The following is a 15,928-nucleotide window of genomic DNA, read 5'->3' as shown; positions in this document are numbered from 1 at the left end:
CTTTTGAGTTTCAGAAACACATAAGTCTGCCAGGGTAGGTGGGAGTTTTACATTTTCAGCCATTGAGATTGTGTGGAGCAAGCTACTGTTCAGTGCTACAGTCAAATTGTCAGTGATTAGTAAATTGAAACCATCTGCTTTTAAAGACACTACACAATGAAAGTGTGGTGAATCTGCTTCTTCAGTCTAGAAGTATAAAGACTTTTTTTTTCTGACAACCTGCAAATTCCCATCTTGCTATACAAAAGAATGGTAGCAAAATTAATGCCTAATTTTGGTGGTAGGCTCATAGACATTCAGTCTTCAAAATATTACCTCTGTTTATTAAAGTGCTATGTTTTCCATATTATGGTATTTAAGCATCTATGAATATTGGAAACTCCAGCAAGCTAGTGGATATAATATATTAGAAACATAGTTTTAAATTGCCTTGTTTTAGCTAAAGGTCTCCTTTTACATGGACGAACATATCACTTGTGTTCTAGTGAGCATATTCATTATCAAATAAGTATGGGACAAGAGAAAACAAAAATGTCTCCTTTCTTCTGGAAGAAAGAAGCAGAGATGTTTCTCAAGAGTCCTTCATTTTAGCTTTGTATGAAATCAAAATATGCCCTGAAATTATGTGAACAGTATTGCTTGTTCAGATAATGTAATCACTTCTGAAGAAAATTAAAAGGAAAAAAAAGGATTATATTTAGTTGGAACTTCCATTTGAAAACAGAAAAAAACCTCTTTAAATTTTAAAATTATTCCAATTGAGTACTTTCCCAAATTTACTATAAAATTTTGTTTAGAAAATAGATGGAGAAGTATAATTTAATTCTCTTTCCCTTTTTGCTTCTATGCGTCTTCTTATATCTCCTCTTATATTCTGCCATCTCACCAATAACACTCACTCAAGTCTAACATGAATTTAGTGTTTCTGGAAAAACACCAACCAGTCAGCTATATCTGCTGACAAGAACACTAGGAAAACATTATCCAAAAGCCAAGAGCAAAATGGGATCTGTTATTTTCCAAAACTGCATTTCACACTGTAATGGTTATTCAAAGAAAAATCTCAATGTTGATCTCAAAATGTGGAAAATACAGCGAAACTTAGAGTGTGTTGCTACAGACAGTCACTTTCTAACATACAGACAAACTTGTAGCAACATAAACTGGTGTTGTTCTGTTGCTTTGATAGATCTCTGCTGCTTACATAGTGTAGAAATGGATCCTTTTTTTACGCAACTCTTACGCGCATCTATTCACGTATTCTATGTTTTTCTCTGAGGAAAGGAAAACAAACTTATTCCACCCACTGAGAAAAGACTCAAAAGCTCCAAGTCCCACACACAATGCACACATAATAGTCTTCATTTTAGTTTGTGATAAGTTATTCAGCAACAGGGTTCTGAGCAATTTACATGACTCAGTTCTTCCCGTATGAAGCAAATTCATTGTAGTTGCCAAAGGTTAAGTGTGATGCCTGACATAAGCATTCCTGAAAACCTGATTTTCTGGTTTCCCTTGGAGGGAATTAGATTCTAATTGTGGTAAATAAGTAGTCAGAACTGTGCTGAGTCACTATACATGAACAGTTTAATTTTTTTTTATTTCAAGTACAAGTCAGGTACTCTTTGCAGTGTGTTAAGATTTCAGATGATTTACTTAGGTAGACAGAGAACGGTGTTGTTACACAAACGTTTTTTTACAACCTCCCCTGACTCACTTTTTGCTGATGGTACTTTGGTGAATGAAGTTTAAAGCAATGACTTCTAGACAATAAATATATGTGATGAAAACTAATGTTAAAGTGTTCTTTTGGCAAGTACAAAAACGAGTGGTGTGATGAACTAAGAAAGCAAAAGAGAAAAGATCTGTATAGAGCAAGCCTCACAGCGAGAGTTAGTCTGTGAAATTGTTTCCAGAGATGTTCTGTAAAATTGTTTTCCCAAGTAGGATGGAAATGGCTGCCAAAGGCCAGGCTCCCTGCGGGAGCAGGGTAAGATGAAAACCAAGCATTTGCTGAGCAGTGCAGCAGCTCAGCAGCAGGCTATAGCCCTTGGGCTCTGAATGCAGTCCTCAGCTCTGTCTTTCTTTCCTCACCATTGCCAACTAACTCTGACTTTCTTCTCTCAATCCATCCACTTGCTAATATTCTCTGGTCCTCTCAGCTTTGAATTTTTACTGTCCTGTTGTCTCCCTTCCTCCTGCAGTGTCCTATGACTTCCTTTACCAATAGCTTTGAATTCCTTCCTCTTAAATTTTGTCCTTCCACGTACCCTTCAAGATCTGATAATAAATGACAGTGAGAGACAGACAGAATCAAAAATGACCGCTGGCATGCCCGTAGAAAGGAGTAAGGAGGAAAGGCTTTGCCTGAAATTCAATCTAAGGTTTTCTGGATTCTGCCCAAAAGAAATCCCTGACTTTTCACTGTGTAGATTCTTATGACAGTTATGGAAAAAATTGAAAATGCTCTTGAAAGGAATCTTCCTAGCAAATGTTCATCTTCATGGTTTAGCCTGACTAAAGATTTTTCTGGTTTGGGTTGGTTTTATTTTGTATGTTTTGGTTTGTTGTTGTTGTTGCTTTGTTTTGTGGATGATATTTTATTAGTTCTTTTTTTATTTTGTTTTTCTGTTTTGCTTTGCTTTTTTTCCCCTGTAAACTGTCATCAGGTTCATTGTAGACTATATAGGGAAAAATTGAAGCTGCCAGCACTCATCTCCCACTCTCTCCATGCACACACCTCATCATTTGTAAAGCATTTTTTTCTTAATTATGTTATATCTGGAAGACTTTCATCTATGCAGTGATATTTCCTATTTTTTTAAAAAAATCAGCTCTTCATTACTTCATTAGTCATATGATTAAATCAACCTAATATTTTCTATCAGAAGAAATTGTTTAGCTGCTTTTAATTTTTCCAGACTTTTCCTGATTGGATGTAAATATTCCAGGATTGATACCAGGTACAGGTGAGGCACAGGCTGCCTATTTCTTCTCCTGAAAGCAAAAAAATGTGGCTCAAAACAATACAAGAGATCTCTTGTTCGTGCATGTTGGAGAAAGGGTTTGATATTTAGTAGGGAAGATTGCTGCACTCAAGTGTGTGCTTTTTTGCTAAGAAAACTTTGCTTCAAATAACTAAGGCTTTGAAAATACAATTAGGCTTTATATGAGGTAACTGAACATATTAATTAAAATTTGAAAGTTGCTTTCTGTATTTTTGATATTTTGAGAAAACCCAAAAGTGCTTTGGGTCTTCCTGTCAGCATAGAGAGGACTTGCTGGTGGCTCCCTTGGTAAATTTCTGCCCCTGTTTCTGCACTGTTCTTTACCCACAGCAGACTGCAAACCTGGCATGGATTAAAAGCTGGTTCAGCAGCCCTCTTTGTCCTGCATGGATGACAGCAGTGAGGAGTGGTGCACACAAGGCTGTTCAGGTTTCCATATGCTGAGTAATGGCAGTGGTCACAGGGTGCTCATATGATGAAAGTAATTGAATAAGACCCTGGAGGATCTCTCTGTCACTTTCTCTGTCTCTTTAGCTTTCCATGCATCTCTCCTTTTCTGCTGTGGCACAGAAGTTAGTGCCTATTGCTGCCCAAATAAGCCACTACATAGTGCAGAACGTTAAATTCCCTGAAAGGCAGGCCCTGGACTTTTCAATTTGGACATCCAAAATTAGTAGAAAATACTAATAGTATTTTCATATTCCCTAGTCCCTTTCTGGGCTGTTTCTCCACTGCAGGAAGTATACTACAAGAAAAAGAGCCACAAAAAGGATTTAATGAATGTTTATAAAGCATTTGGATATTACAGTTGTGAGCACTGTAATAGAAGCTGCTAGGAAAGAAGCCATTAATGTAATTTTGTAACTGGCATTGAGAGCAGACACTAAACAATGTAAATTGTTTAAAACAGTAAATGAACTCTATCTATGCAATGACAAAACAAAATAGAGGGTAAGTATTTAGTGAGCAGCATTCATTTTAACACTGTAGGGAGGACTGGATATGACCATGTAATTAAAGATGGTATCACAGTGGATCTTCTGAAAATGACTGAGTGGATGCCATGAAAGCAGTATTAATATTGTCATGTCCTAACTTTGAAGTACTTGAGTGTGTAGTTACATCTCTCTATGACAGCAGATTTTGAGGCATTTAAAATGTAAGCTTCATATGCTTTTGAAGCTTTTCTATATTTGTTTTAGCTCTCACTCAAGTTTTCTTCATTCCAGAAGAAACTGGGATATATGTGGTTTCAGTATGGATAGCATCTGGGGTTTTTTGTCCTCACCCAAGAATTTTGCTCGAAATGCAGTAATTCTTTGCTTTTCTCAGTCAAAGGAACTTATTCTCCTCAGCCTAGTATTACAGACACAATTAACACACTTGAGTTAATCTTCTGGAAGGTCAGATAACCTTTTTGCCAGCACCATTTGTTCCCTAATGAAGACTTCTGGTTGAGAACTACAGGAATCTCAACAAACCCTCTCAAGCTGTTGACATTTAGCACTCATGAGACTTACCCTGACATGAGAAAGTAAATCCCAGTTGTAACCACTTATGGAAAATGAGAAGCAAGATGCCCTTATGCTGCAAAGTGCTGATCCAGGATAGGATTATGTTGTTCCTTTTAAAATATTCAGTAATTTTGAAAATACGTGTTATGTGACTGATTTGCCATTATTCATTCTGTTTTTATATCCATGCTATCTATTTTTCAGCATTTTTCCCCCTTTCCTCCCTTGTCATTCCTGTTGTACTGATCACAGCCTCTATATGTGATTGCACCTTACTGCTGACTCAGCCCTCAGGATTTTTGCTTTTAATTGAACATTAACAAAAGTATGACTGTATCACAGATCTCTGTTTTTAGCCTTATCTTACTTCCAGTGTCCTGCAATTTGAATGAAAAACTGAAATAATCCCCCCATATCCCAGCTGCAACTACTTACTAAAGGAAACTCAGTGACTTCAGATATGACATTGTGGAGTTAATTCTGACTTTTGTCCTGTACATATAAAATCTAAATAATGGTAGAGCGTAAAAGTGAGATACTGGCTAGCCTTAAAGGAGATAGATGAAAAACCTCCATGTCATTTTCTCTGCTGGTTTTCAGTGGGAATAATAAAAGAACAGACAGATCTCCTGAAATTTCCAAGAAAGCTAAAGATTGCAGATGTTATTTCAGGGTTGGTGTTTAGCTTGGTCATGAACAACTTACTCATGTCCCAAAATAAGATACTCATAGCATCCTTAAACATAGAGTTTCTGTTGGAATATAATTGTGAAGGAGCTGCCCGAGGAGTGACACGTCCAAAGAAACATTTCATCTCTCCTATGAGTGACATGCTTTGGCTAAGGCTCAGCACACACCTTGTGTTGGAGTCAGTATTTTGCACGTTTGGGATTTAGGAGAGGTCAAGAAGGGAGGTTGAATGAAGGGATCTGTGAAAGGGGTTGTCCAAGGAATGGTAATAAATTTTCCCTGAGAGCATTTTCATCTTAAGCATGGCTGAGAATCATTTTTTTGTGAGAGGGGGTTAGTTCTGAGTGTTGGATAGAGTTAATTTCAGGACAGAGAAGCCCAAAGTTCCCAGATTAGTTGAGATCTTCGGTAAAATCTTCAGTCTCTATCTCAGATAAGTGCATTGGACAGATTTGATCAGAGGAGGACTTTGCATTAACAAGAGAGGACTCATTTTCATACTCTTCTTATGGGGATATTTGTGGGTTTTGCTTTTTCCACTAGAGACTTTGTCCTTTTCTAGGCATGTTACCAGACACAGGAAAAGTTGCCAGTGATAAAGCCTTGGAGAACTTTGCCTCCACATTTTTCTTTGCTTTAGCTCTTTGCCCATGTTACTCTTCCTCTCTTCTACTGTCCAGCTTGAAAGTTCCTACCATATCTTCCTGCTATAGGAAGAAAAGAGCAGAAGCAGGAGTCACTATTTTTATTTTAGTGGATTTTTATGTAACTGAGGGACACGGGGGGACAGAAAGCAGAACCAGGTAAATGGAGCTTTGACATTTAGATGGAGATCAGCAGCTCATTGCACCCTGGAGGACAGAAGGCTTCTCAGGGAAGGCAGTGATGGAGCCAGGTAGCACTGCCAACTTCCCTTGAACTCATGACTCCATTTTAGCTCAAACTGGGCTGAATAGGTAGGCAGGAATGAGTGTAAGGTGATGTGATCTCTGTTTCTTAAAAAAATTGCCCTTCAAGCATAATTGCCGGTATTCAGCGAGATGAAGATTTTTTTTTTTTTTGCTGGAAGAAGGTCTTTAGAGGTCTCAGCAATGATCTGTCACAGTCATAGAGCAAAACCTGCTATGAGACATGATGTGATATGGTGACGATAAATGTGCTAGTGGAACTGATGGCCAAAACAGATGTGGTTACTATGCTCTCAATAACTACAACAACTGGTATTTCAGTATGGAGCATCATCTGCCACAAGTGAGGACTGTGTTTGTGATGGACCTATATGAAGGTCATGTTTTCTGCCTCCAAAGTCATCCTATATGTGGTGGTGAAAATGACCTCGAAATACCCTGGAATTTTTAATGAACATATTCCCGATAGCTATGAATGATGGTGTAAACAAGACATTCAGAGGAAGCTGCTAGAAACAATCCCCAAAAAACAGATTTGGTATCCTACCCTTACAAGAGAATTGGGGTGTTGGATGCAGTGTTGGCCAAGTAAGCATGTTCCTGGGTCTTGCTGACAGAAGAGCATTATTGCTGTGCTAGCCAGACAGCTCCTGCTAGAAATGGAAAACTGTGCCCAGTTCTGAATGCACTCATTTGTGCCATACCTGGTAATCTACTGATCCAGCGTCAACAGTCATGACCAAAAGTGGATTTCAGCTGAAGTTCACATTGATAATGCGTAAGAATTGCTAATTTAAACTTCTCCTGGACTGTTTAGTGCCAACACAGTGCACTGATCTCAGAGAAGTTACCTGGCTTGCTCAATGGATAGTGCTTCAGGTTTAGTTCTCGTTTTACAAATGTTCTGTTTTAAACTTTCATCTGTCTTTGAGCTATAAAACTTGAATAGATTTACTAAGGATTGGGTGTTGTTTTGGTCTGACCTTTCTTTCCTGCAGAGCAATATCTTGTGGTGAGCAATTACTTTGATTCATTATTACATTTTAGAGCACTTTTCCCTCTAAGATATACACTTTTGGATGAAGTAAAATATTAAGCCTTTTGAAGCATAAGTTCAATTGCTAGAAATCTAAATAAGCTCTTCACGTTTTTAAAAGGAATTTTAACTTCCATTACACTGAAAATAGTACTTTAAATTCAGATGTGCTTTAGTTAAAAAAAAAGAAGTGAATTACAAATTAAATTATTTGCTTTGAAGTTAAGCGATTGGTTTTTTTTACATGCAGTATTACTTCTGGTACTGTATAATTATTATTGCATACCAAATGGCTTTGAACTAAGAATCAAATATTCAAGTGCTGTTGAAAGTAATTTTCCCTGTATTTTTCTGAAACACTTTAATCAGATTATATAAAGTCAGGCAAATGAGGTAATACACAATATGTGTCCACTTTTCACCCTCCATAATAATTGCTTCAGTTACACTTACCTCCTCTAACACTATTGCTCTAATTATCTTATTTTGCAAATTAGGATATTTTTAACTGATAAGCTTATCTAGAGTCAGAACCTACATATTATATATGTAACCTTTAATGGTAATTTCATATTGATTTGAGTGAAATTTTTCCAGCCTAATAAAAATAAGCACATAAGTTGAAATGCTTTGAAATCAAAGAAGCAGATTCTTATGCCTAAATGTGATGCACTTATGTGCATATTATTTTCCCAAATCATGGTTTTTATTGTAGGCATGGTTTGACATACATAGAGTAACAGTATATTAATTTATGTTTCCAAAATAAAGCAAAGGTTTCCTCTAGTTGCATAGGTTGTAGTACTGCTCTAGTTTTCAGCTTTAGAAATTTGAGTTAATAACAGTGTATATTCAAATGCTGAGTCACATAAAGACTATATTTTGACTATCATAAAATCCAGTCTTGCTTACAACGCATTGGGAACTCTTTCGGGTTTGGTACAAAATTAAATTCTTTTGAAAAGCTGCTATCCTTGTTACTCAAGGACAAAGGAGACAAAAAATAAAATACCTCATATACACTCTTATGAGGCATTATTGAGCAATATCTAATACTTCAGAGGGAAAATATTAAAATATTTTTGGCTCATATATTTTGTTAGATTTCAGAGCAGATATATTTAGAAATTTCAGAGAGATTCTAATTCAGATTTTAGGGAAGACAGATTTTCTTTAGGTCTTGAATACAGTTGAACTTGTACTGTCATTTCTTTGACAAGAGCCTTAGTCAAGGATTTGAACATTTATTGATTACTTAGTTTTCTACAGTCTAATGAATGAATTAATTAAATTAATTAGTTGAATTAATGAACACATTTAACTAATTAAAATTACTACTAACACATTACAGCTTTCTAGTGAGATTACTTTGCTTGCCAAATATGTATCAAGACCAATTTAATCCAAATCTTCTTCAACTCAGCAGACAGGAATATGTTCTGGAAAATCTGTCTTTAATTTTTTTTGTTAATAAAGCATATTCAGCGTGGGTTAGTGCTGTCTGTATTTGCCTCTTTTTATTTCCTCTTTGTTAATACAAACCCATTTATCAGTCTCATACTTGATCAGCTAAGGTATCGCCCAATGTTCTCATTTATTTCCTCCATTCCTCTTGATGACTACAAGCCTTGCAGATACTAAAATTACTTGTTGATGACTCTGTCTGTATTTTTCAGTAGTAACTGAAAAATCAAGTAGGCAACTTACTTGTGGTGCATTTATTTATATTTCAAGTTTTCATGCTAGTTTTAGCTATGATTAATTTAAAAGGAATTCTTCTATGAGCATATGGCATATTTCTGGCATCTATTTAACATCATTTGTTTTAAATAAGAGGTGGAACTAATCTTGGAAAGAGCAAGTTTGTTTGAAGGAAGCTGAACACCACCCCTGTTGAAAATGCTGACTTATCTCTGTCTTATTTTTGTTTCATTTAAACGCAGCTCAAAGCAGCAAGAAATCTAAATTTTATTTTCAGAGGAGCAAATCAAATTATTGCTTTAACAAGGCATAGATCGAAGTAGAGTTCCACAGAACACAGGTGTTGAGATGTTTGTAGTGACTTGAGGGATACACGGGTTTTGTTTGTCAAAAAGCAGAAAAGCTGAAAAACTGCCAGTAACTCATTTGAGGTATTGACATGGCAGTGGAATGGGGAATCAGGGTGATTTAATCTGAGAGCCCTTCTGCAGTTTCAGAGATCTTTTGGCATTTAAAATGGGTTGTTAGTACATACCTTCACCTCTACATCATTTGAGTGGCATCAATAGACTTGGCATCAATTTCTGCTCTTGTAGCCTTGGCAAATTTTCTTGGTGATTTTTTTTCTGGGTCAAGAACAGTCTGTCACTTCTGAATACTTGTCTTGAAAGCAGTAAGACTTTTTTTTTTTATCAGCAGTAAAATCGAGATTTCTCTCAAATGTGTAAGCGATGTTTTCTAGAAATAAATTTGTTCTGTAGTTCTCATTGGGTTCCCCCCCCCCCCCCCCCCACTATTGATATTTAATTAGCATAGCACAGATTATCTCTTAGTAAATACGCAGCATGTTTATAAAAGCTTAAGTGTCTTCCTGGTGTGTTTCACTGAGTGGTAAAATTAATGGTTTTTATTTGTTCAGATGGTTCTTTGGCCCAATCAAACGAGCAGATGCCGAGAGACAACTGTTGTATGCTGGAAACCAGAAAGGAGCCTTCCTAATCCGAGAAAGCGAAAGTATAAAAGGAGAATACTCACTCTCAGGTATATTCTAGTTTTTCTTCTGCAGCAATGTTTTAAAAATTTCTCAGGTGATCTGGGCTTTTTCATCTTTGAGAACATTAAACTGTGGGCATGAAATTGAAATTAAGTTCATAATAATGGGGTTTTTTTCCCCCCCAGAGATATATAAAGAAAACTTGGCAAAAGAAATTTGAGTTTATATTTTATAGACTGTGTTTATCAATATGCTCAGAACAGAAGTTAACTTTTTTTATGCTTAGTACTCCCAGTGTTCTAGCTGCCTTAAAATATTTTCATGACCAAAACATAAAAAAATTACGTTACGGTTGTATACTACTGCTCTGACTAGTACACAAAACAAAAATAAAAATAAAAGCATGTTGACAGATATCTGCAATTTAGGAAAAGAAGTTTTCTGTTCGAGCTCAAACTTAGGTTTATATTTATTTGTTTTCAGGGATAAAATCATAGGAAGATCTTCAAAGCTGTACTTTAGAATCAGTGATGTTTCGCTGAAAATTTCAATGTAAACATCAGTAAAAAATTAATTTGATGATGATGATGTGTTTTGAAATTTAGGCCCTTTATTTGAATCTGAGTGACTGTCAAATTAGGATACATTCAAATTTTGCTCACTCACATCTAAGTAAATCATGTTTTTTCATGCTGTAGATATTTGCCATTTGAGATAGTAAACGTTCATTTGTTGTTTTCTGTGAACATTTCCTATCAAACTTGTCATACAACTGTGAGTCAGAAGTATAGTGTTGTCCTTGGGACAATAGGGCTATACACTCTAACTTCCTAATGTTTTCTACCTATATTAATTCCAGAATCAAAAAAGTTTTTGGTGTTTGTGAATAAACCATGAATAGTCATGTGCAGAATTATATCAGTAAAATAAGAGGCACCTTGTTCATAACCAAGTTCTTTCATATTGACTCCTCTTTTGTCTGGATGATTATGTGTAATTCACCCTCTGAACATTATACAGAAACAGTTTGATGAAATTTTGACACACTGTTGGTTTTGTTTTCCCAATTATAAGTAGAGGTATGTACCTTCAATGTCTTGTGGTAATGTAAGGAATGATTTTTATTGCCAAGACAAAGCAATGTGGAGTGAAATACAGGGAAGTTTATTGAAATAAATGTGATGTTTACAGTACTGGGACAATTTACTCCCCAGTTTTCAGTTTGCCTTCAAGGAAATTGGTCCTTGCCATGAAGTGCTTAAAGGAAAACTACCTTTAGCAAGGAATCAGACTGCTCCTGAGGTGTGACAGAGCTGACCCTTTTGTGTGCACACTTTCATCCAAGGATAGTAGCAGAGCCACAGACCTTTCAAAATGTTTTCTCTCCATGTGCCAACTTATTGCTGTATTACATGGTTTCAGCTTCCTTCGAGTGTTCTTCATCAGTGAACTGATTTTATCCAAGGACTGTGCTAGACTAATAACAGGGTGCTGCTAAGCAGGGAAGGAAAGACAAGCTTGTAATATCTTCTTAATGATGGCATTTGAATACATAGAACATTACTAAAAATCAATGAAAAATCATTGACTTGTGCATCTGGGGGTGGAAATGCAAATTCTTTTTATTATTCTCCAACTGTAGCATTTTAGGAATGATTTAAAATATGATATTTTTTATCCTGCATCTTAACCACTTCTCTGACAGGAAAGTAGAATTACCTTAGGTAATCTATGAGATACTCCAGGGAAAAATCCAAGAGAAGGAAAATAAATATTAAGCCAACATTTATAGTAGTATAAGATCATTCTTTGATGCTGCTGTTTGTTTTTTCATTACAAATTTTGGATAGAAAATTTATTCCATCTGATCTAGTATGTTTGATTTAATTATGAAGGCTTGTGGTAGGCATTTTTATACTTTTCTATAAGCTTATTTAGGAAGAAGATATTTGATGATGACTGATAAGAGCAAGGTATGATACCAACAGTGTGGATTTATTTCATGCTGGTTTGTTTGATTTGGGAAGGTAAGAATGGTACTGAAGAAAAGAAAATACATAGAGGAAAGGCTCCAGCAGCAGGAGGCAGCTCTCCTTCATGCACAAACATGGGTTGTCCTCTGAAAATGTATGCATGAATGTATTTATCATCTCAGATTTATTAAACATTTGTGCGCTTGTAGGCAAAGAAAGAGGATAAACTTTGAAGCAATCTGTAGATACTATTGGTGGCATCATTTCCCAGTGCTGCTGTATCTTTTAGCAGCTTTCCAGAGTGGAACATAATTTATCCTTAACATTCTACTTCATCCTAAAAACCTAAATATTATTTGCTGCTTACTGAATTGGCTTAACTGAATGGCATCTGTTTGTATTGTGCAAGCTCTTTTGCTTCCAACCTAGTAGTATACATCATGGGCTAGATGTTTTATGCCCATAATCTCATCACTTACTGTCTACTTCTTGGAAAGCTAGTGCATTCTAAAGCAAACAATGAAATGGTTTGTATTGTGGGAAGCATTAGGAAAGAAGGTTGTTCAGTTCACCAGGTGCTACAGAGAAGAATTTTCCTGCATCTTTCCTTTTCGTGCCATTAGTAGGAATTATGAGACGCTAAAGTTGAGGCAGAAGGCTGGCTTCTATCTCCATGGTAGCTGATACACTAACAAGGTAGAAGTCACCACCCAATATTTTGGAATAAGTCCCTAATTTCTGTTTCCATTTTTTTCAGTCCAGAAACATTAGACCTCGAAAGTTCCATCTTCTCTAGATCTGATTGGTTTTACTCTACTTTTTATTGTTGGTTTGGTTTCATTGCAGAATGGATGATAATGGCTTGAAGAGTGAAAACTTGGCTTTCAGAATAAAGTTCTTTAAGAAAATATTTCAATTCTGTGTCCAGCATGCCATTTAGGTAACAAAGAAGTTGAAAAGGAAGAGAGGTTTTTACCCAAGAACCCATAAACTGATTTTATGACTTTCATGCTTGATTTCATACTCATGTGGGTAATGAGATATATAAAAGATTTAATGTTAATTAAGGAGACAAATGATGTCCTTAGTAAGAAAAAAAATTCAAAAAAATTCAATCTTTCATGAAAATTACACTTTTTATTTCTAACTTGCCTTGATGGGAAAACTCTCAATTTGTAAGATTTGGGTAATAAATAATTATTTAAATTAAAACCACAACTTCATGTTCAGAAAGATTTTTATCATCTGTGAATAGTGAAATGGGAAGCTTGTCAAGCCAGATAGGCCACTGACATGTGTTATTATAAATTTAGAGTGTTTGACATTTTAAAAATAGGTTTTCCCATTTGAAAAATGCACATGTTGTCGACAGATTTTTATGTTGATGACTCCAGCATCTGGTGTGAAATGCATTAAATTTTAAACATGTTGGTGCCATCTTAGATGTTGCCTCTTTTTAATTAAAAGCCATAATTTAGATGTGCTCAGCTTAATTGAGTTCATTGCCAATGATAGCAGGAGGCTCTGTACTTAGCCCATCACTGAATAATGGTATCTGAAAGACTTATTGGATTAAATAACAATGTAAATGGTTTGTGTTTTCTTCAGCTATTTTTATCATGCTCCTAAAAGAATATTGTGTGCTTTCCTTTTGGGTTCCAGCACATGAAAAACAGGTAGTTGTTTTAGGCAGCAGTCTCATAGAACTGACAAAATAATGGCCATACTAAGGATGATTTTGGGTCTGTCTCTGCACCCATTCTGTGCTGGTGAGAGTGATCTCATGTGTCACCCTCCTCCCACATCCACTCTGGGCCTGGAAGCAGAGCAGAGGTGCTGGTGGCAGTGCTGCATGGCGAGTGCTGGGGGAGGACTCTTCACAGGAGCCACGTTGGGGCACAGCGTTTTTGGCAGTAATGGGATATTAGTGCCTCCATTCGTATGGTGAAGGTGTTGACTCTCCTGATGCCACCATAAATTTTTGTGCCCTGGGGAAGTAGTAAATATTTTATTCACATTCTTCAGGTGGCAAAATCTACTTCTGCTTAACCCAGTCATGTGAAGATGGATAGGTGGGAGAGGATAATATTTCTGCTAGACTGAAGCCATGTAGAAATCTAGTGGAGAGCTGTAATTCTTTTGGAAAAGGCAAGTTGTGGAGAAAACCTCTGCAGTCTTCAAATCCAGCTACTATCAAGCTGTGTGAAACTGAAGTTACAACCCTGTCCTGGTTAGTAGTCTGTCATGGATGTAGAGGTGACTGGAAGGGGTTAGAGATGGTTCTTTCCTGAATGATAATTTTGGCAGAAGACCCACACTGTGCTGCAAAACTCCAATGTGTGCTGCAGGACTTGTACAGCCAAACTCAGACCTAAAATACAAGTAAACAACCTCCTGTCAAATACTGTACTGATCTCAGCTACTTATTACAGGATGAGACCGTATCAGTGCAGAAATTTTCTCAAGCTTCTTCACACAAATTACTACCTGACCTAGATGCTGTCAATCATAAGGCTTTGTTAAAGGCTCATTTAAGATATTAGAGCACATCCTTCAAACCAGCTCTTGCATTACTAACATTAGCTACTTCATAAATAATAGTTATACTACTGCTAATAAATAAATCAGGTAGTCAAACTACTATTATTTGTGATATACAACTGAGACTGGATTAAAACAGTCATCCTGTAAGCCTTTTGATCAATGCATCATAAAGACTAATTAATTTGTTTGGACTAACTTTCCTGTGAACTTTGGAAAATGATTACATTTTCAGTCTGTTGCTATTGAATTACTCTTTTCTTCACTTTGCTTCAGCTCCATTTCCAAATGACACTTCACAAAAACATTAATAAATTTTACAGTTAAAATGTAGTAATATTGGATGTTAATTCAAAAAGAAATGTAATTTGAAAAGTGCAATGTAATGTGGAATATATTTAACAAATATTCTCATTTCTGTCATCATGAAGAATTTTAAGTTCCCAGATTCTTAAAAATACTACCTGAGGTGGAGTATTTTGAAAAGCTCCTGTCTGCTCTCTGGTGGTCTTGGATGACAATCACACTGTACAATGCAAAAATAGTTGATCATCCACGATAGTACTTAAGGAAGGAGAGATTTCCTCTCTGATTTCATCACTCAGATGGTGAGGGAAATTATTCTTCCTTTCAGCTTTGCTAATTCCCTGCAATCAATTCTATATGTTTTCGATGTACAATATGTAACCATGTATTCTTCTGTTATTATAGCCAATGCTATTGCCAAGATGCAATGGTACAGTATAAATAAATCTGTCTTCTAGGTTTATTTTGGAACACTGTTAATGTTAGAGGTAACAGCTGTGGACTTCTTTGGAGCTAAATCAGTTACCCTTCTGTATGTAATATAAACCCTCTACTGCCCATTGACAATGATGTTTAAATAATGGAGTGTCTTCTAAATTACCCCACACAAGCAACTAAATACCTTTTCAGCTTTTCTGAACTGCCCTGTCTGATGATTCTGAGCCTGCTATTGCTTCTACTTCTACTCTTCCTTTGTAAAGATCTCCAAACTAGTGGTCTCCAAAGTTTGTGGTGGTTTTTTGGGTTGGGGTTTTTAAATTTTTTTTTAGTTGGTTGGTTGGTTTTTGTTTGTTTGTTTGTTTTTTTAGTGTGTATATGTGTGATTTAGATATATTTTTTGTTTCTCTCTGGTCCTGTGCTGGTCCATGTCTAGCCCCAGCATGCAGTGGCCCAGTGCTTTTTCTGACAGATCTAGAGAGTGCTGCAATGGTCACAGGGAGGGGATACTTTGGCTGTCAAGACATGCAGATAGGTAACTTACAGGAGGTGAGGAATAGTCTTATTGATTAACACACAACAGATTAGGATAAAAAGCATTCCACTGAAAAGGAATTCATCAACTACCTGAAACAGAGCATTATTATATAGATTTTTACATATTCCAAACATGCACAAAATTCAAAACATCTCTTGGAGAATGTGAGTGCTTTTCAGAGAACTATGGCTATGTAGAGAGTATAGCTGTTTCCTCTAAAATTCCTGCCAGCCCAGCAGCTGCTATTTGGAATGTTAACACTAAAATAAAGGAGGATAAAG

General features: G+C 36.2%; 1 protein-coding gene across 1 annotated transcript in view; it reads left to right on the top strand.

Annotated features, from left to right (window-relative positions):
• FRK (fyn related Src family tyrosine kinase) overlaps positions 1 to 15,928 on the top strand; it is a 48,295-nt gene that overhangs the window by 11,721 nt on the left and 20,646 nt on the right. The window contains exon 2 of the mRNA XM_066315281.1: positions 9,777 to 9,898. Coding sequence (XP_066171378.1) covers positions 9,777 to 9,898 — 122 coding nt within the window. The remainder of the gene's footprint in view (positions 1 to 9,776; positions 9,899 to 15,928) is intronic.

Source organism: Sylvia atricapilla, chromosome 3 (genome assembly GCF_009819655.1).
Source record: "Sylvia atricapilla isolate bSylAtr1 chromosome 3, bSylAtr1.pri, whole genome shotgun sequence".
NCBI classification, from domain to species: Eukaryota; Metazoa; Chordata; class Aves; order Passeriformes; family Sylviidae; genus Sylvia; species Sylvia atricapilla.
The sequence above is the reverse complement of the archived record's forward strand: the minus strand, read 5'-3'. Positions and strand labels throughout refer to the sequence as shown.